The sequence below is a fragment of the Tursiops truncatus genome, chromosome 4, assembly GCF_011762595.2.
Source record: "Tursiops truncatus isolate mTurTru1 chromosome 4, mTurTru1.mat.Y, whole genome shotgun sequence".
Lineage (NCBI taxonomy): Eukaryota > Metazoa > Chordata > Mammalia > Artiodactyla > Delphinidae > Tursiops > Tursiops truncatus.
The window spans coordinates 140,325,622-140,347,324 of record NC_047037.1 but is presented as its reverse complement, the minus strand read 5'-3'; the positions used below and the strand labels follow the sequence as shown (position 1 = coordinate 140,347,324).

Here is a 21,703-nt window from a genome sequence, read left to right as displayed (position 1 = left end):
CTTCTCCCTGTTCTTATGATCTAACCAAACACAAGCCCTGCTTTCTGCATGAAGTGCTCGGCACCTCGGATGCCCCAGGGCACTTCCGTTGGCATCCTTCAGTCCCTGTCACTTCCACCTCACTCTCTCCTAGACTTGCACCCCAGCAAGAATGTAGGTGCCCGTATCCCCTGGGTCTAGGATGGTGCCCACTTAGAGCAACGATGGACATCAGCAGACAGCTTTATATAAGCTCAAATAGGAAGTCTCCTTCCTCCCATCCTACCCCACTCACCAGGGCCCAGGGTCAGGGGACAGAGCCAGACATGGAGGGGCGGCACGTGACAAAAAACGTGCTGCTCTTGATCTCGGTCACTTCCTACAAATATAGGGTGCTGTGAGTATATGTCAATAAATCGTTTATTAAAAGAAAATGCAGCTCGCTCACCACAGAGGGCTGGCCTCCAGGACGAAGGACCTTGCACGGTGCCCGCCCTCAAGAGAACGCTGCCAAGGCCAGACCCCCTGAAGCACCAACTTTCACCATTGTCCACTGCTCACCTCGGCTCTGTAACCATGACTGTCCATAATGCAAATCGCCAAGCTGTGTCCTGCATGTGCCAGGCACTCAAAACTATTCATTATTGGGGCTTCCCTGGTGGCGCAGTGGTTGAGGGTCCGCCTGCCGATGCAGGGCACACGGGTTCGTGCCCTGGTCCGGGAAGATCCCACATGCCGCGGAGCGGCTGGGCCCGTGAGTCATGGCCGCTGAGCCTGCGCGTCCGGAGCCTGTGCTCTGCAACGGGAGAGGCCACAGCAGTGAGAGGCCTGCGTACCGCAAAAAACAAAACAAAAAAACAAAAAACAAAAAAACCTATTCATTATATTGATGTCTTCAATATTTATAAAGTTGGATGCTTGCCTAGGTGCCTTGGGTTACTTGGTATTTTAGAGAAATACCAGGAGAGAAAGACTTGAGATCACGGTGATTATAGCCAATACTAACTGAGCACTTACTATGTGCTAGGAATTTTGCAAAGTGTTTAACAGATACTGACTCCTATACTCTTTGAAGCAACCCATGAGTTATGATCTATCTCTGCTTTACAGATTAGGAAACTGAGGTACAGGGAGGTTAGGTAACTTGCCCAAGATCACACAGCTGATTAGTGGCAGAACCAGAATTTGAAGCCAGGTTGTCCAGCTGGAGACTCCATGTTCGTGACCACAAGTCTCTACTGCCTTGTGTCAACTGGAGAGACCAAGGACTTGTGGCCTTATGCAGTCTCTCCTGAACTTTAGTGCTCCCTGTTGTGGGTGAGGATGATGGAAAGTGAGATGCACTGCTTTGCACACAGTACGAATGAGATTATTTGCTGATTACTTCTCTCTTTATCTGGATGGGAAGAATTAGCCAGAATGAAAGTAGAAGCTAAAGGTGGTGTAAAGAAGTGAAGCTTAGGATATGTACATCCATAATGTCCCCTAGCAAAGGAGTTTTATATCTAAATTAACAAAAAACCAGAGCTGATGAGACAAGTTAGTTGGAAAGTACACGTCAGGCAAGCCAATGTCAGGACTGAGAGCATGACACCCAATCTGGGGCCACGAGGTAAACTGATGACATCTTAACGTCACAGCTAGTCTCTGTTCAGGAAGGAAAATCCACTGACAATAAGGGAGGCTCTTCCCTATTTATGTTTTTTTTAAATTCTCCCAATTTATTTTTAAAAATTCCAAACCTACAGAATGACCTGCATACCCTTCACCTAGATTCTCCAGTTTTGCGGCATTTGCTCTATCCAGCATCTATCGGTCAATCGATCAATTATTGTTTGAGGACATCATGTTTCACCCTAAATTCTTCAGAAGACTTTTTCTAAGAACACAGGCATCTTCATGTCATAGTTCAATGCAATGATCACGTCTGGGAAATTTAACATTAATGTTAAAAAATTTCAATTTAACATCAATGCAATACTATTATCTAGTATCACAGTCTATATTCACATTTCCCCGACTGCCTCCACGACATCCTTTATAGGTGGTTTTCCTTTTTTTCTGCCTGGAATTCAGTGAAGTCCTGTTGCATTAGTTGTTAACAATGAGAATTTGACACTTTCAGGAACAAACCTTTTTTTTTTTTTTTTAACTTTAGAATTTTGGCTACAAATCTGCCTTAAAAGGAATTATTTCCAGCCCTCACAGGCAGAATATAATGAACAGGCTGAGATTTCTTTTGAAGATGCAATGACCTTGGGGAATGTGGACCCAGCCCTGGGCTGCATGCGTTGCTATGAGAAATGGCTTTAGGGGGGTTGAGGTCTTGTCTGCTCTTCCACTCTGGCTCTGACCTGACACTTTTTTCTATAAACGACCTGCTTTTGTGCCTATATGACAGTAGGTACTTAGTGTGCAGAGACCAGAGAACCAGCCATCTGGGATGAGAATTGTGAGTGATGTCACCAGAGGGGTGGGCGTGTAGGTGGCGGGAGCACATTAGCTGTCGTGGTCAGTTTGGGGCTCTTGGGAGTTGGGGCACATTTGGGCAAAGACCTGAATGACGGGGAGATGGTGGTGGAGAACCTGGGAGCGTGTTCCAAGATAGTGGGAATGAGTGCAGATCTTGGGAATGTGTTGCAGGAACAGAAGCCTGGCGGCGGGCTGGGATTTCACCGCTGGAGGCGGAGTGGGGGCCACTAGCAGGGTGGAGGTGAGGGGACACAGGTGAGGTGATCTAGGTGTAGGAGGCTGTGGTGCAGACCTACCGTGAATGCCACTGGGAAGCCACTGCAGAACATCAAACATGGGGGGCGGCGAAATGAGCCCCGGCAGCACTGCACACTCTGCAGGCTCCCTCCCCACTCCCTGAGGATGTGCCCTGCTGATGGGTACTTCCCTGGCGGTCCAGTGGTTAGGACCCCGCGCTTTCACTGCCGAGGGCGCAGGTTCAATCCCTGGTCAGGGAACTAAGGTCCCACAAGCCAAAAAGATCAACCTCAAACACATACCAATACAAGTGAGTCTGGCTGAAGGATAAATTCCTGCAGGCGGGACTGCTGGGCTAAAGGCTACGTGCATCTAGAATTTCTGTGGATATCAACAAATGGCCTGGATGGAGGCTGTACCCGTTAAACCTCCCACCCGGAAAGGATGAGAACATTTGTTTTTCCACAGTCTCTCCAAAATCATGCTATTCAACTTCGAAAATTCTTTGCTAATGTAATTGATAAAAATGATCTCACTGTGATTTTGCTTTACATACATGGCTGCAACAATACAGTTGACTAGCACCTCCTACGCTTATAGGAGCCATTGCATTTTCTGTGCGCTGTCCATAGACTGTTCATTTTTCTCTTGGGTTCTTTAACGTTTTCTTAATGGTTCTTAAGAGCTTTACATATATGAGGGGAACGAGCCCTTTCTAATATCAATTTCAAATCATTTCCCTCAGTTCGGCCCCTCTCTTTGACTTTGTTAACGAAGGCTTTTTGCCAGGCATAAATGAACAAGACAGCTTACATCTCTGAATATGAGAGGCCAGGACTAGATAAGCCATCCCTTTGGTCCCTTCTATTTCTAATACTTTGTGACTGGTGGGGGTCAGGAGGCCACACCAGCCACCAAGCTTGGGGTGGAGGGAGGGGCAGAAACACTCAGTGCCAGGGAGCTCTCTGGCCTCAATTTCGCAGCCTGGGTTTGTGTGCAAACTTTGCACAGAGCAGTGTGGGGTAGTGGTTACGGCGGGGACTTCGGGGACTCACTGGGCCTGGATTGAAATGCTCCGCTCTCCGCTCACCAGCGAGCTGCTCTGATTCATGAAATTGGGGGGCAGAGCAAGGGCTTCCAAGCGTTCACTGTGTGGACAGAAAGATGACCAAGAATGGCAGCAGTCCATGGGCTAGATTCAGAAATCATTATGCTTGGGCAACAAATCTTAGAACTGTTTTAAAGAAAAGTTCGACCCCCGCTCGCACCTAACCCTCCCAGCCCCCTCCAGGGAATTCAGGCTCGACGGAGCCATCAGAAGAAAGGTACTGGGTGTGGGTAGGGGCCCTGCGCGAGCTGCCAGCGCAAAGTTGCCGGGGGTGGCGGGACCCGGCTGCGCCACCGGGTAAGGGGCCGCGCGTGGCCGCACGACGCTCCCTCCAGTCTCGGGGAGAGGGCAGCCGGAACCCGCCCCGCTTCTACTCGCCGATCCGGATCCACGCCACTCGCTCACCGCGCGCCCCGTCCACGCCTCGCCGCTGCCCTGTGCACGCCGCCCAAGCCCCGCCACAGTCCTGTCTACACCGCTCCAGCTCCCCCTCGTCCACGCGCTCCGCAACCCCGCTGCCGCGTCCACCGCAGCCGCTGCCGCTCCACTGGTTTGTGCCACCTTCTCCTCCGTCCACACGACCCGCGCCCTGGTGCTCGCTGGTCCATGCAGCCCGCTCCACCGTTCCCCGTCCACACTGCCCGCCTCCGCGCCCAGGCCGTCCGCTCCGCGTTCACGCCGCCCGCTTCCCGTCCACACCGCCCGCTCCTCCGCCTCCCCGTCCACGCCGCCCACTCCCAGGCTCTCCCGTCCACACTGCCCGCTCGCCTGCTCCGCGACCACACCGCCCACCCCTGGTCCAGGCCGCCAGCTCCCCAGCTCTCCCGTCCAGGCCGTCCGCTCCCACGCTCTCGCGTCCACGCCGCCCGCGCCCCGGGAGAACTACAACTCCCACAATGCCCCGCCACCGCCCCCCGGCTTCCGGTGCTGCGTAGTTTCCGGAGCGGATCGCAACCCGGAGTCCGGATCCGATCCCGCTCTGCACATTCCAAAGGCAGGTAAAGCCCGGGCCCCGCGCCCTCCGCCCGCCCCCGCACGCGCCGCCCCGGCCCGGCCCGGCCCGCCGCCCCCGCGCGCCCCCGCCTGGCCCGCCGCCCCCGGCCCCGCCCGGCCCGCCGCCCGCCCCGGTCCAGCCGCCATGCCGCCTGTTCTTTGTTACATTCGCCGGCTGCGGGCACCGTGGGCGATCGGAGTCAAAACCCGGCTGGATTTCCCGGAGCCGCTCCGGGATCGCCCTGCGCGCCGCCAGCCCGCCCGCCGCCGGCCCCGCCGCGGGCCCCGCCGCCCGCTCCCCCAGGCCCGCCCGCTCGGGGCGCGGGGCCGGGGCCGCGCTCGCCCGTGGGCGCGGCGCTGGGGGTCCTCCGCCCCCGGCCCCCGGCCCGCGGTCCCGCCCCCGGGCGCCCTCGTCGCCGACGGTTCCTCGTGATGTCACTCTCCCCCGTCCTGGGCCCAGCCCCCGGGGGCGAATGGGGAGGGTCCCTGGACCCCCCGCTCCTGCGGTTAGCAAGGCAGACCCCAGGATTCGGGCGACGGGGCTGCCCAGCCTCCCCCCGCCGCCGCCCCGCCCCGAGCACCCTGCATCCTGTTTGTGTAAACCCTTGGGTGGCAGAGGCAAGGTAGTGAAATCCGTGGACAGGTGACATGTGCCCGCCCTCGGGGTGGGTGGCTGTGCTGGAAAAACGGCGCGCTGGCCCCGCCCTGGCGCGGACAGGTGGACCAGCCGGCCATGTGGCCTCTGGCGAGGGGACGGGTATTCGCGATGAAGGTCAGCTTTGAGAAGACAAGTGAAAACGCATTATGGAAATATCCACCGTGCTGATAGCTATAGTTGTTATGTGTTAATCTCTATTAAGGTAGTAGATGAGATTTCCTTTTTTTCCTCAAAAGCTCAGAAATTGCCATCCTGCCCCACCAAGGGTAGATTAAAATGGTAGAAACAAGTGTGTGATCAGAGACACGTGGGCCCGTGTACATATTTAAGCGGCCAACCCACAAAAACCACGTTTGCTTAAGCCACTCATAGAATCTGGACTCACCAGATAAATTTGGAGAAACCCAGCTTGGTTCCTGGACGTATTTTTAAGGACGAAAAGTAAATGAGCAAGTGGTTTTATGACAGATCTTCAAAGGCAACAGTGAGAACTCTCCCTGGAGAGTGTAATGATGTAGACACTTTGTTTTTATAAGTTAGCCTCCCCCGCCACCCAGTACACACAAAACACCACCGTATTTTGTTTCAAACCTGGACATTTTCACGTTTTCCACATTTTCATGACTCCACTCTGCTTCTCTGGATTTCCTTGACATCACTGCCTTATGGTGAATGGTTAAGAAATAGGACTATAGTTTGAATTTTGAAAGGGAAAGATAGTAAGATTTATCCTGTATAAAGTTTTTTTCTCCTATATCTTTGATTCATATTTTTGCAAAACTGCCAACAAAGAATACAATATGTTCGATTTTGCAAGCAGAAGGAATAGTTATTTTTTCCAGAAGACGAATAAATAAATTTAAAGATCACCCCCAATTACAAGGCTAATAGCTTTTCTGAGAACAATTATATTTGAGAAAGAACTCCATTAGCTTGGGATATACCTCTCATGTATCATTCTTTTGATATCGTTGTCTGTGTAGAAGGCCAGGGGAAGAACACTTCTCCCATTTTGCAGATTTAAGGGAGACTGAAGGCAGCTGTTTCTTGCACGTGTGATTTGAGAGGCTGAGATTGCGGGCAAGGACTCAAATGCTTTCTCAGCCTCCTTTCCACAGTTGTGACGTATGACAATATCTGTCTTTCATCTCACATGGTTCACGCGTGCGCATGTTCATTGGCCGTCCACCCAGCAGCTTTCACGTGCCGGGCGCTGCAGAGGGTGAGAGAGAAGGCCCTGCCTGGTAGACCGAATGCTCTGGAGGGAGGGAGGTGGGCAGTGGTTAGAGCATGTAGAAGAAGGCAGGAAGGGTGACAGGTGGAGGTGGGAGATGGGCAGGGGTAGGCACACTTGGGCAGTGGGGACCAGGAAGGTCTGTCTGAGAAGGTGACATTCCAGTGGAAACCAGTGCTGCGAGGCCCTCAGTAGAGATCTGGGGTGAGGCAAGTGCAAAGGCCCTGGGGTGGCAGCAAGCTCTGTGTGGCTGAGTTGGGGTAGCACAGGAGGGTGGCACAGGCCGTACTCTACTCAGAGTTTACCCTGAGAGCCAAGCGGACACCACTGGGGTTTGAGGCAGGGGTCCAAAGGATCTGTGTCTTTTTAGAGAGGACCCCGTGGCTGCCCAGCAAGGTTCCCCTAGAAACAGGGTGGGGGCAGAGGGGAAATGAGGTGACAGGACAAAGCGTATTTCTAGAGCGAGGCAGGCCTTGCTGCTGGTTTGGGTGGGGAATGTGCAGGGGGTGACAGGAGGGGCCATTCACTGAGGTGCAGGTGACAGGTGTGCAGGTTGAGGGGTGGTCAGGGAATCAGGACCTGGTAGACCAGCAGCATCTTCAAACTGCCCCTCGGGTGGGAGAAACCCTTGCCCAGGGCCCGTGGTCCTGGTCATCACCTTCCTTAAGTGCTCCCTTACTAAGGAAGGGTCCCTCCCACTGTCCAGAAGATGGCGACCCCCCAGCCCCAGTCTTGGTGTGGGCCGTGGTCAGCTCACAAGTACGTGGCTCTCACGGTGCGTGGGAGACCTCGGCAGGTGGTCGTTGCTAAGTGGCGACTATAACGAAGTTCTTCTGTCCCAGCTACTTGTCTGGGAGCAGGGTTTCCTGCACTCACATCTGTAAGAACGAAGGGTGGGAACAGAGTTGACTCGAATTCCATGATACGTGACTGGATTGGCGGGAAAGTCCTATTTATCTCATTAAACCCAGCTTCTGTGCTAGGTGACTGTTGACCAGTGTGGGCAGTATTTCCCTTTTGATCAGTGGTGTCCCAGTTATTGGAACGGTAGCGTAGTCCAGGAGAAATTAGCACAAACTCACGGTCATAGGAAATCAAGACTAATTTGATCTGTATGCGTAAACGGCGATCGATAGTCATTTCAAGCACAAACATAACACGTTGGGTTTAACATCTGTGGTGATGGAAACAGACGATGGTGCAGACAGAAGCGCCGTGAGCCTCCTGACAGATGAGGAGCTCGTCCACATGCCTTGTGACTGGACGGCAGTGGGTGTCACGCTGTGGTGTTTCGATTCCAATAGATGCGTTTAGAAGAGCCACATAGCAGTTTTATTTTAAGAAGTTAATGTTCATAATATGCTGGAGATTACTTCCCTTGCAGCTGTTTAAAGTAAGGCTGAGCAGCTTACACTGTCAGCTGAAGGGCAGGAAATGGCATTTTGTAAAACACTTTTGTGGGACTGTCTGCAAAGAGGTCGGTCGTGGAACCATGTGTCAGGTGGGCTCAGGGGCCTGGGTGGACTCGGGCATGGGAGGTGATGGCGGGTAAATGCCGGATCCGGATGGAGAAAGGACCGAAGGGCCGGACTGCGCTGCCCCACCGTGGCGGCTTGAGATGGGAGCACAGAGGGGCCTCGGGAGGAGCAGGGGTTGGGATGGAAAGACCAGGAGACCTCGCCGGAAAGGGTTTCCAGGGGGAGGGGGTGAATGCTGCCTAGGGGATGAAGGGGAGGCAGTCCACAGTGGAGGGCTTTGGTGGAGCCAGGAGGGCAGTTCTTCCCATTCAAGAGAGAAGCCGCCAGAGTCCTTCCCAGGACTTTTGCAATGAAAGGAGACAGAAGTGCGGCATTAGAGCCACAGGTAAAACTTCTTTGTTTTCACGAGTGAGCTCTGTTGAAGGCTGGTGTGCATAACCCAGGGGCGTAACTCTGCAGCAGAGACAGGTGTGTAATAAGGGAGGTGCAGGTGGGGCGGGGCCTCCCGGGGAGACGCGGCTGCAGTGTGCCTGTGTGGTGAGTGACAGGTGTGGCCAAGAGGGCTTTGGAGAGGAGGGGCCATTTGGATTAGGTTTTAAAGGTTAGGTAGGAGTTTGGCAGGTGGAGGGAGCTTCTGGAGGAGGAAACAAGAGGAGGGGGTCGTGGAAGCTGGGAGGCTGGTCATGGATGGTTTGGGGTGGTGAGGAACCTGTCGCTGTCACGGGGCAGGGGACAGCTCAGGGTCACAGTGGGGGCCCAGTTGAAGCCTCTCATCCTAATAGCATCTGAGGAAGCCCAACTCTGGATGCTCCCCTGGAGTCTCCCAGAGCCTGTGGGGTCATGTTTCCGCAGACTTACAGCAAATTGAAGCATGGGCTTCCCAGACATGACAGCTTTCTTTACCTGAGAGCTGCTGGGTGTTAGGGCTCCGTTTGACTTGTTTTCAATGTTCAGCACCATCTGCTTCTCCAGCTTAAGCGCTGAAATATCGCAGGTACCATCAGAAAACCCTCGATAAATGGCCTTCCACCATCATGAGGCCAGAGGCAGATGTTCTCATTCGAGTGTCCCTAGATCGTGATTCGTGTGTAGGGCCTGCAGGGGATGATGTGCCGGAACTGTCACTCCCTGCTCGCTGTCGGGGGGAAGGGACCCTACCTGCTGGACAGAAAGTCTGTCTTGGGGAAGGAGGGTTTCCAGTGCTTCGTAACTCAAGGCCTTTGGCCTTGTAACCTTAAAAATATATATGCTAATTAGTTATAGTAAGTTTGCCTTTTATTGTGACCAAAAACATAAGTGCAATTTGGTCATATTAGTCGAGAGGTTTACAAAGTCTGTTCTGACCAAGCCGCTGCAATTCTGTTCATTGATCCATTGCTTCCATGCCACCTGCCCCCTCCGCCCCATCCCTCTGGGCCCCTTTGTCCCGCACATCTGACTTCTCTGGACTTTGTTCTCTGTGGTTTCTCTTTACACTGTGCTCTCGCCCTTATGCTGAGAACGTGTGAGGATCTTTTCACCACCAAAGGTCCCAGGGTGCCTAGTTTTAAAATATCTTCTCTGTCTCCCAAGGCCTATTAAGTAAGAATCAGACCTCACATTCCCCTCTTTTTTTTTTTTTTTGTTAAGCAAAAGATGATTGCCCGTTGGAGCTCTCATCAGCCTGAGAAGGCCAATTAGCTCAGTTTCCGTTTCTGAGACGGCAGAATGCAAACCTCTCTTGCCCCCTTTGCTCAGAAATCCCTCCTGAAGAACCGGATGTGAGAGTCAGAAAAACAGATGTCATCTTGGACGAAACTAAGAGGTTCAGAAAGAGGAAGAAATTATAAAAGAAATAACACAAGAAAATCTGAGGACTGCAGGACAGGAGAGCCGGGTTGAAAGGGCCACAGCCCGAGCTCGGCACCAAGGCAGACTGAGCCTTCAGGGTCCTGGAGCTAAAACAGTCTAAGAGATCTGGGGGGAGGGAGTCACATACAGAGGGTTTGCCTCCTGGAAAGTCATCAGACGCCTCAGCTGGAGCATTGGAAGCTGAGGACGATGGAGTCTCACTTTCAACCTTCCTCAGGAAAACCACCGCGTACCGGGCAAAGCAGCTGGCCCGTGAGATTGGAGCAAAGACATTCGCAGACAGGCAAGTCCTCTCAAGAGATTTACCTCCCAGGCACCATTCTAAGGAAACTACTGGAAAATGTGCTCCCCAGATCAAAGGAATAAACCAAGAAAACGGAAGCAACGAGGGCTCAGGGAACAAGAGCTCCACACCCAAGAGGACAAACGAATCCCAGGTGACAGTGGAAGGAAGGCCCACGCAGCCAGTGTCAGACCTGAAGGGCAGTGGGACAGGAAGGGGCCAACTAGAAAATGAGCAAAAGACGCGAAGAGACATTTACCGAAGAGGATTTACGAGTGGCAAATAAGCACAGGAAAAGGTGTGCAGTGTCGTTAGCCATGAGGGAAACGCAAACTAAAGCCACAATGAGGTGCCACTGCACACGTGTGAGAACGGCTAAAGAAAACACGGTGACACCAGACGCTGCCAGGGGCGCCGAGAAACTGGATCTTTCAGACGTTGGCGGTGGGGCAGTTTCTTTAAAAACTAAACATCCACCTCACGTAGGACCCAGTCATTACACTCTTGGGCGTTTATCCCAGAGAAATGTCAACTTACGTCCAAACATACCCGTGCACAATTGTTCATGGCAGCTTTATTTGTAATAGCCAAAAGTGGGGACAAAACCAAGGCTCCTTCAGTAAGCGAGTGGTTAAGCGCACATCATGGAGCGAGAGGCAGTAAAAGGGCTGAACTACTGAGACATGTGACAACCCAGGGACATTATGCTGAGGGAAGAAGAAGAGCCAGTCTCACAGGGCCACATACCGTGTGCTTCCGTTTATATGACACTTGTTTTGTTTTGTTTTTTTAACATCTTTATTGGGGTATAATTGCTTTACAGTGGTGTGTTAGTTTCTGCTTTATAACAAAGTGAATCAGTTATACATATACATATGTCCCCATAGCTCTTCCCTCTTGCGTCTCCCTCCCTCCCTATATGACACTCTTGAAATGATAAAATTTGTAGAGTTGGAGAACAGATTAGTGGTTGCTAGGGGTTAGGGATGGTCAGGGGACAGGGTGTGACTATAGAGGGGCACATGAGGGAAGTCTTTTCGGTGATAGAACATTCCTGAATCTGGATTGTGGAGGTCGTCCCATGAGCCTTCACCTGTGACGAGAAGACACTGAATTACCTGCACACGCACAGTGCCAAGGTCAATATCCTGGTTTTGAGAGTGTGCTGTAGTTACGCTCTCAAACTATGTATGTGATATACATAGTTATGTAAGATATAACCCTTGGAGAAAACTGAGTGAAGGGTTCAGGGGACCTTCCTGTGCTATTTTTGAAACTTCCTGTAATTATTGCAAAACTCAAGATCTAGGAAGTATTCCATGTGTGGCTTACCTTATATTTCTGTTGAGACCACTGCTTTGGTCACTGACAAGGAGGGACTGCTAAGTCATCTGGGCCAAGAGCAAACTTGCAGGCCCTCAGCCTCCATCACCTCTGTCCTTTATCCGTCCCCTTCCATCACATAGACAGGCCAGGGACGGCCTGGGAAGGCCCAGCCAGATTAACAAACAAGCGATAACCTTCGTTTTATACTTATATCAACAACCTTCTTGAAAGCGCCTTTTTCTTTGAGTTATTTTAAGCTACGTGTCTTTTAAAATTGTGAAGTTTTCACTTTCCAGTGTTTCAAAACTGATTGTTTTTTCTAACCCCCAGCTTCTGCAGATCACACTTAAAAATAATCCTTATCGGGACTTCCCTGGTGGTCCAGTGGTTAAGACTCCTTGCTTCCACTGCAGGGGGCACTGCAGGGTTCAATCCCTGGTTGGGGAACTAAGATCCCACGTGCCACGCGGCAAGGCGGAAAAAAAAATTCCTTTTCACCTTGCATGCACCAGGACAGCGACTGTCAAAAAACCCAGAAAATAACAAGCGTTGGCGAAGGTGTGGAGGGAATGGAAGATGGTGCAGCTGCCATGAAAAGCAGTATGGTGGTTCCTCAAAAATTAAATGTAGAATCACTGTATGATCCAGTAAGTCCACTTCTGCGTATGGACCCAAAAGAGTCGAAGGCAGAGACCCGAAGAGGTATTTGCCCCTTGTTCATAGCGGCTTCATGCACAGTAGTTAAAACATGGAAATGACCCAAGTGTCTATCGACAGGTGAATAACGATGGGGTATTATTCAGCCTTTAATAGGAGGGCCATTCTGACACACAGTCCAACGTAGATGAACCTTGAGGACGTGATGCTGAGTGAGACAAGCCTGTCTCGGAAGGAGGAACACTGTCCGACCACCTACAGGAGGTACTTTGAGGACTTGGAATCTGAGCGATCGTTGTGGTAAAGAGTGTTCTGTCCCACGTTTGGTGTATGGTTCCCCTTCCAGGACCTGTTTCCCGGGGAATCTGGATCGAGCTGGTCTGTGCTGGGACGTGGGGGAGGCTCGTCTTACCCTCTCTTTCCTCTCCAGGTGGTGTTTGACCAGCGGCAGGCGATCTGTAAACCGCACTGTGTTTTTATAGAAAATTTGTGTGAAACTGACAACAGACCAATGAGGTTCCCGGGCCGTCTGAGCTGAGGGTGGCGGCAGGGTGTCTGCCTGCATCCAAGTTCTGGGTGGTGGATGTTCGCAGCCGTAGGAGGCCCCTGACCACCTGCCTGAGAGCCAGACTCGGCCTCCCGTGGCCCTCGGAGCACTAGGCAGGGAAGCTGGGAGTGGCCCGGAGTTCGTTTTTGGCGCGTTGAGGTGCCGCCGGCTTCCAGGCGGAGGTGCGGCCGGGGAGCTGGGTGTACGTGTGGGACCCCAGCAGGGTCACCAGTGTCCATGTGGTATTAGCAACAGCCACAGAAGCAGGTGTGACTGCCTGGGAAGAGGTCCAGCACGAGGAGGGATGAGAAGGGGCCGGTGCGGAGCCCATGGGAGCTAAGACAGCGACCGGGTGGCAGAGGAGGATACCCCAGGGGCCGGAGCACCGCGAGAGAGCAGCTCGGGGCGGTTGGCTGGGAGAGGAGTGGCTGTGGAGGAGAGGAGAGCAGTCAGCCACATCCGGTGTGACCCAGAGGTCAAGTGAGGTGAAGAAAAAGCTGTTTAGTGGACTTGGCATGCGTCCAAGGCCAGCTCTGGGGGCAGGACGCAGAGTCAGCGGAAGAGGAGGACCTGGGAAGAGTGTGTCGGCACCATTTACAAATAGCTTTAGTATGAACACACAAAACAGTGGACCCGCAGGCAACGGCCGACCGCGCGAGGCCATCACCAGCTCAGCTGCTGTCGCCCAGGTCTGACTGCCCCCTCCACCCCGTCCAGGACTCCCCACCGGTAGGACCTCGAGGCAAACCCTGGTCACATCATTGCGTTTGTAAATATTTCAGTCTGTGTCTCTACAGGAGAAGGACTCTAAAAATAACCACAATACTGTTACCCACCTAAAACATTTAACACTGGTTCCTTAACATGGTCAAAATCTGGTCAGATATCCAGTCGGCGTTCAGATATGCAGTGGTCCGATAAAAGTCATGTGTGCTTTATTCCACCAGGATCCAGACCATTCCCATGCGTTGTGCTGGAAGTTGCTTTTGAACTCCAGTGATTTGATTTCACTGATTTTGATGAGACCACTGTAGGTTCCCTGGTGGTTATAAGAAGGAACACAGAGAGATCCGTGTATGCTTCATCCAGTTTCCCCCAGTGGTACCATCTTGCACAACTCCAGTACCAGGTGGCAGCAGGGATGGTCACCTTGACGCAGTCCAGATACAGAATGTTCCAGCCCCACAAGGAGCCCCCTGGTGCCCCCTTATAGCCTCCCCCTCTTTCCTCCCACCCCTCTCCCTCCTTTACCCCCACCAACCAGTGCTCTAGTCCCCTCCTCAATAATTTTGTCATTTCAAGAATGTTATGTGAATGGGGTCATACGGCACATAACCTCTGAGGACTGGCGTTTTTCACCCAGCAGCACTCTGGGGATTCAAGATCGGTTGTGTGTGTGTCAGTAGTTTCGTGTTTTTAGTTGCTGATTAGTATTCCAGGCTGTGGATGGACCACAGATTAGATTGTTTAACCAGTCACCCAGTGAGGGACTCTGGGTTGTTTCCAGTTTAGGCTTTTAGGAATAAAGCTACCCTCAGTAGTCATGTACAGGTTTTTTGTGGATGTAAGTTTCCATTTCTCTGGGATAGCCACCCACCAGTGCCATTGCTGGGTCATAGGCCATGTTGGTTTTATCAGAAAGCGTCAAATGGATTTCTACTCCCACCAGCGAACACAGATGCCCCAGTCCCCTCATCCCCACCGGCATCCCGCCGTTCTGAAAGGTGTGGAGTGGTGTCCTTGCGGTTTCTACTTGCGTTTCCATGGCAGCTAATGACATTGGACATCTTTTCATGTGCTTATTTGCCATTCCAGTGTTTTTGTTGATGAAATGTCTATTCATGTCTTTTGTCCATTTTCTAATTGGCTTGTTTGCATTTTTACTATTGGGTTTTGAGAGTTCTTTGCATATTCTGCATATGGTTACGTGGTTTGCAAAAATGTCTCCTGGTCTTTACATTGTCTGTTCATCCTCTTAACAACATCTTCTGTAGAGCAAAAATGTTAAATTTTGGTAAAGTCCCATTTATCAATTTTCCTTTAGTAAACTATGATTTTGGTGACAAGTCTAAAAACTGGCTAGTTCTAGATCTCAAAGATTTTCTCCTGTTTTTCTAAAAAAAATTACTGTTTTATGTTTTAAGTCTCTGATCCATTATGAATTAATCTTTGTGTGAGATGTGAGGTCACAGTTTTTTTTTTTTTTCTGCCTCTGCATGTCCAGTTGCCCCAGCACCGTTTGTTGAAAAGACCATCCTTCCTCCACTGAGCTGCTTTTCCCCTTTGTCCAAAATCAGTCGAGCATATTTCTGTGAGTCTGTTCTCCATTTCCATTGATCTGTGTGTCTATCCCTCTACCAATACCAAAGTCCTTATTACTGTCCTTTATAATTAAGCTTGAACCAGGTAAACTGATTTCTCTCACTTTAGTCTTCTTTTTCAGAATTGTTTTTAACAGTTGTAATCATGGGGGCTGCCGAGTAAACCTCAGGTGTCACAGAGAGCATCTGCCCCAGATCTCCCCTTGCTCCCCATTTCCCACCAAGTTACACACAGATACTCCTGGTCTAAGCCTAACTGACCCTCGTGACAAATCTCGTTTCCTGACATGATTGCTGTGGTCCCCCAGGGCTTTTTGCAGTAGTAATCATGTAAGTGTTAAAAAGATTGAAGGTTAAGCAGCAGTTCTCAGACTTGAGCCGCATCAGGATAACCTGGAGGTTTGCAAATACACAGAGTGCAGGGCCCCAGCCCAGCAGGTCTGGGGAGGGGCCCAAGAATTCACATTTCTGAGAAATTCCCAGGTGCTGCTGGTGCTACTGTTTGATGGTCCAGGGACCACACTGAGAACCACTGATATAAGTAAGTTTCCCCAGGATCGGTGGTTAAAATGGCCGAATATCACACTTTGAATATTTTTCTGTCATTTTCCCTACAACAGTACTATTTACAGTCCCTTGGTCTGAGATTTCTTACATGCTGCAGAAGTCTGGAGACTGGACTTCCCTTCTGCAAAGGAGCATTCTGCACACCAGAGGGATTTTGCCAGCACAGCACAGACTTCAGGAGGCTCCTTTATAAAAGTTATTTATGACAAACCCACAACCAACATAATACTCAACAGTGAAAAGCTGAAAGACTTCCTGCTAAAATCTGCAACAAGACAAGGGTGCCCACTCTCACCACTTCTGTTCAACATAGTATTGGAAGCCCTAGCCATAGCACTCAGACAAGAAAAAGAAATAAAAGATATCCATACTGGAAGGGAAGAGGTAAAGTTGTCATTATATGCAAATGACATGATGCTATATAGAAGACCCTGAAGGTACCACACAAAAACTACTAGAACTGATAAACGAATTCATCAGAGTAGCAGGATACAAGATTGACAAACAGAAATCTGTTGCATTTCTTCACACTAACAGTGAGATATTAGAAAGGGAAAGTAAACAATGAACAATCTCTTTTAAAATCGCATTCCCCCCACAAAAAAAATACGTAGGAATAAACCTGATCGGGGAGGTGGAAGACTTATATGCTGAGAACTATAAAACATTGATAAAGGAAATAAAAGATTATTTAAAGAAATGGAAAGATATCCCATGCTCTTGGATTAGAAGAATTAATATTGTTAAAATGGCCATACTACCCAAAGCAATCTACAGATTAATTGTCCCTACCAAATTATCTGTGACATTTTTCACAGAACTAGAACAAATAATCCTAAAATTTATATGGAACCATAAAAGATGCAGAATTACCAAAGCAATCCGGAGGAAAAAGAACAAAGCTGGGGGCATAACTCTCAGACTTCAGATAATACTACAAAGCTACAGTAATCAAAACATCATGGTATTGGCACAAAAACAGACATATGGATCAATGGAACAGAATAGAGAGCCCAGAAATAAACCCATACACCTATAGTCAATTAATCTCAACAAAAGAGGCAAGAATATACAATGGAGAAAAGACAGTGTCTTCAGCTGGTGATGTTGGGAAAGTTGGGCAGCTACATGTAAATCAGTGAAGTTAGAACATACCCTCACACCATTCACAAAAATAAACTCATAATGGCTTAAAGACTTAAATATAAGACATGACACCATAAAACTCCTAGAAGAGAACATAGGCAGAACATTCTCTGACAGAAACCATAGCAGTGTTTTCTTAGTCTCCCAAGGCAGTAGAAATAAAAGCAAAAATAAACAGATGGGACCAATCAAACTCATAAGCTTTTGCACAGCAAAGGAAACCATAAACACAACGAAAAGACAACCTATGAAGTGGGAGAAAATATTTGCAAACAATGCGACTTGATTTCCAAAATACACAAACAGCTCATACAAGTCAGTAACAAAAAAACAAACAAACCAATCCAAAAATGGGCAGAAGACTTAAATAGACATTTCTCCAAAGAAGACATACGGATGGCCAACAGGCACATGAAAGGATGCTCAACATCGCTAATTATTAGAGAAATGCAAATCAAAACTACAATGAGGTACCACCTCACACCAGTCAGAATGGCCATGATTAAAAAGTCTACAAATAACAGATGCTGGAGAGGGTGCGGAGAAAAGGGAACCCTCTTGCACTGTTGGTGGGAATGTAAATTGGTACAGCCACTATGGAGAACAGTATGGAGGTTCCTTAAAAAACTAAAAATAGAGCTACCATATGACCCAGCAATCCCGCCCCTGGACATATATCCGGAGAAAACTCTAATTTGAAAAGATACATGCACCCCAGTGTCCACAGCAGCACTATTTACAGTAGCCAAGACATGGAAGCCTTGAGAGGCCAGACCAGAGGCAGGCACAGGGGAGGCGGCCACACTGGGCCACGGAGAAGGCCAGAACGGTTCCCTTTGTCCGCACCCTCTGATGCTGCCACCTTTGTAAGCAGTTTGAGGGCTCCCTTAAGAGCCCACTCTTCTTGTAGAACTTCCTTGACTGTGAGCTGGTGTTGGTGGGTAGAGTGGGTTCCTGCTGATGGGCGGACGGCTCTCAAGCTCCTGGGGGCACCTCAGCAGCTCACGAAAGCGGTTTTTCACGTGTTTCCTCTGCCTCTTTGTCCCTCTTCTCCTTTTGCTCCGTGACCAGCCGTTGCCCCTGTTCCAGACTGGCCCCTGACCCCGCCTGTGGAGCCCATCAACCAGGAAACACCAAGTTAAACGTGCTGAGGCCACATGAGGCATCTTGTAATGTAAAGGGGTGTCCCCAGGAACAGAAAAAACTGTGCTGTGTTTGGGGAAAAAATATGCCCTGGTTGTCGATCCTTGGCATTTTAGGGGCAAATTGGAAACGCCATCTCTCTGCCTTGTTTCCTTATAACTAATTCACTCTTCTGTGGTGGGCCTTTCAACTAATCACGTGTTCAGCCAATCAGTTTTCATTGGGACTTTGCATTTGTCTGCTATTCATTCTTCGCAAGCTCCCGGGGTGGAAATGGGGCAGAGGGCGTGTGGAATCGGCATTCATGGAGCGCCGGCCTGTGTACTTCCCCAGAAAGGTACCTAGTGATACACTCGGGCTTGGCTAGGAGTGGGATGCAGGAAGGATGTGTTGAGTTAGCTTAATTGGGGATGGAGGGGTGGGAGGGAAGAGGAACGATTATTGAGTGGCACATACGGGGTGTGTCTCACTTTATGCTCCCCCCAAAACTACATGAGGTGGGCATTTTCATTTCCATTTTATAGATCAGGAATCTGAGGCCCCATCTGAACATGTCCAGATCGCCCACGAATATGCAGGGGGCCTGAGCACAGCTGCTCGCTGTGGAGGTGAACCTCAAGGTTGAATAGGAGATAGAAGTGACCAGTTGTGATAAAGGTTTTGTGGAGAGCAGGCGGGCTCTCCTCCATGATGTCAGGCAGTGCTTAGTCCCCCCAAGAGAAATTCGGTGTCACGCACAGGTTAGCAGGTGGAAGAAAATGGAGGTCACGTGTGATGTGATTGCCCCGGAGGAAGTCATAGTCCCATGAGGGAGGAAAAAATAGAAGTGGCAGTGAGAAAACGGGCTTTTTAAAATAGTGGTGTATTTATTTTACAACTGGAAATGGATGGCTGATATGAAAGATGAAAGCCTGAGTTCACGAAGACGTCCTAATTCAGAGCCATTCACATCAATGGCTTATGAAAAAGCATCATTCTCGGTTAGAAAACATTTCAAGGCCCCCACCCGAACCCACGATAAAGGGGACCCTGCTGCCTGTTGCCTTTAAAGCACAAAGTCAGGGACTTCCCTGGCGGTCCAGTGGTTAGGACTCCACGCTTCCACCGCCAGGGGCCCGGGTTCAATCTCTGGTCGGGGAACTAAGATCCCGCAAGCCACGTGGCAGGACCAATAAAATAAAATAAAAAATTTCTTAAAAAGCACAAAGTGGGCTTCCCTGGTGGCGCAGTGGTTGAGAGTCTGCCTGCCGATGCAGGGGACACGGGTTCGTGCCCCGGTCCGGGAAGATCCCACATGCCGCGGAGCGGCTGGGCCGGTGAGCCATGGCCGCTGAGCCTGCACGTCCGGAACCTGTGCTCCGCAACGGGGGAGGCCACAGTAGTGAGGCCCGCGTACCGCCAAAAAAACAAAAAAAAAAACCAAAAAACAACAACAAAAAAAAAGCACAAAGTAAGTCAGTCCCTACACAGGCTCGAGGGGGCCATTAGCAGGGACTGTCTTTAAAAATGCCAATGGAAAAGAATCTGAAAAAGAATGTAACTGAATCACTTTGCGGTACAGCAGAAATGAACACAACACTGTAAATCAACTGTACTTCAATTCTAAAAATGCCTTTGGCCAAAGCTGATCACTAACGCGGCGCTCTGTCCTGACAGGTGGTGGTGATGGCTGAAGATGGGAACGAGGAGATCATGTTCATCTGTAAGTGGCCCGTGGCCCGTCCTCACCATGGAAGGCAAAGCCACGTCCACGCTTGGTTTCTGTAGTAGAGAAGAGCTGTCTCCTTTAGACGGGGTCTTACTTGTTTTAAGAACCGCGATTTATTACACGAGAAACGTGCTGCCGGGTACCGTTTTAAAAGGAGCATCTTTCTGAGAACTCCCGGCAAAGGGCACTCGGAGGGGTGGCAGTTGACTCAGATACGTAACCCCGGGTTTTAGAAAGAGGCTCACAACCTGTTAGATTTATGATAAACGGGTTAAGTTGGTGAATTTTCATTTACGCTCGTTCCCTGGGGACACCCCTGTCCTCTGTCCCCATGGAGGTGGCTTGGCCTACTTTGCAGCATGACGAGGAGCAGGGTTTCCTCCTGGGGGCGCACGTCCTGCGTTGCGCTCTTTTTGCATTCGTGGGGAGCACTGTCGCTTACCCCCAGGCCGCGCGATGCTCTGTGGGCATCTCCCTCCCCACTCAGCGCCCCCTCTGACGCTGGGTTGTTTGTTTGCAGGGTGTGAAGACTGCAGCCAGTACCACGACTCTGAATGTCCCGAGCTGGGCCCAGTGGTCATGGTCAAAGACTCCTTTGTGTTAAGCAGGGCAAGGTAAGTGACTGTCTTGAGCTGCTTTTATCGTCCTGCCTGTCAAACAGGGTTTTCGGCATGTCACCTGCTGCAAGAGCCTGGTGGCCTGGGTGTCTACGAAAAGGGGGGGGAACAGCAAAAGAAGAAGTGGGAGAGACTTCGGTGAGAAGGGCTGTCCTCACGTTTGAGGCCGTCCGAAATCTCCGTCCCACCGTGAGCTGAGTCTCCTGCCGCCAGGATGAGCGGAGGCTGGTTGCAGACACTTCAGGGTCAATGTCTTTTATCTAGTTCCTGGTTCAGCTGATGGGCTGGGTCGGTTTATGCGTTGAGCGGCCATGGCCGAGCTTGTTCTGTCTCCCCTGTGGTCCGAGCCCAGGCCTGCCGTCTAACAGGCGCCCACTGTGGGCAAGGGGCGGGGATGCGGGCAGCCAGGCAAAGGTGTGGCAGCTTCTGGACGAGCACCTAGATCTGGTGAGGGGGCTCCGTGGCTCTGCCAGTGCACGTTTCCCTGGGGGGGAGGGGCACAGCCCCACCTACCACGTCGTAGCTGTTTGAACCCGGACGAGACGTGCTCCTGTCTGCACCTCAGTTGCCTCATCTGTGAAGTGGAGAGAATAACTACCCCTTGGAAAGTTGCTGTGATCGTTACACCTGATTCAGGGCCCGGCATGTAGTGGCACTAAAATTGTCATCTAATCAACGCAGTTCCTAGAAGCCGCCCAACTGGTTTTCCCAGCCTCTTTATTTCCTTGTCTTACTGTTGCTTCCCTGCACAAAGCAGAGATTACTAATTTCGCCTGAAGTACAGATCTGATGAGCTCTCTTCCAAAAACCTTCAGTGGTTGCCTGTCGCCCACAAAGTTCCCGTGGGAGCCATCGGCCCCTCTATGATAGGTTCCTCGTCTCAGCCCCCCTGCTCGCTCCTGGGAGGGGTGTGTGCTCCAGGCGCCCTGGGGGTCCGCCCCACTCCCGACGTGGGCCAGGCTGGCCCTGGCCTTCACGCAGGGCCCCAGCCCACATGCCTTCCCGCTGGCACGCGTGCCCCATCCTTGATATTCTGAGTTTACTTAGAAAGGCCACATCCTCGATGAAAGCGGCCCAGTGCGGCCTGGCTGGAAGCGCTTTGCTGGTCTTTGGAATGCGGTGGCAGTTCTCGTCTTCCCCGTGGTACTCTACACGCGGCCCCTCTTTGTGGTCTCTCTGTGGTCCTCCTCTCTCTGGTGGCCGATTGAAGCCCACACTTAGGATGTGTGTGTGTGTGTGCGTGTGTGCGTGCACACACACGCATCGGCTCTGTCTCCTGGGCGGGGATTTTAAACGCATCCTTGAGTCAACGCCCCTCTATCGCCCACTCTGGGGGCCAGTGAGAGCGACCTTTTCCGTCACCCTGACGCTCTTGTCC

The 21,703-nt window shown here is 50.9% G+C and overlaps 1 protein-coding gene across 4 annotated transcripts in view; it reads left to right on the top strand.

Annotated features, from left to right (window-relative positions):
* The first annotated feature begins 4,704 nt into the window (after positions 1-4,704).
* PRDM15 (PR/SET domain 15) overlaps positions 4,705-21,703 on the top strand; it is a 58,601-nt gene continuing 41,602 nt past the window's right edge. For 2 of the 4 annotated variants that reach the window (XM_033856105.2, XM_033856104.2), the window contains exons 1-3: positions 4,705-4,790; positions 19,657-19,702; positions 20,229-20,322. In XM_033856105.2, the coding sequence (XP_033711996.1) occupies positions 19,666-19,702; positions 20,229-20,322 (131 nt within the window). In that variant the 5' untranslated portion in view covers positions 4,705-4,790; positions 19,657-19,665. Of the gene's footprint in view, positions 4,795-11,512; positions 12,541-19,656; positions 19,703-20,228; positions 20,323-21,703 lie in introns of those variants that run through there. The other 2 variants (XM_033856107.2, XM_073804530.1) reach the window with 2 other exon arrangements.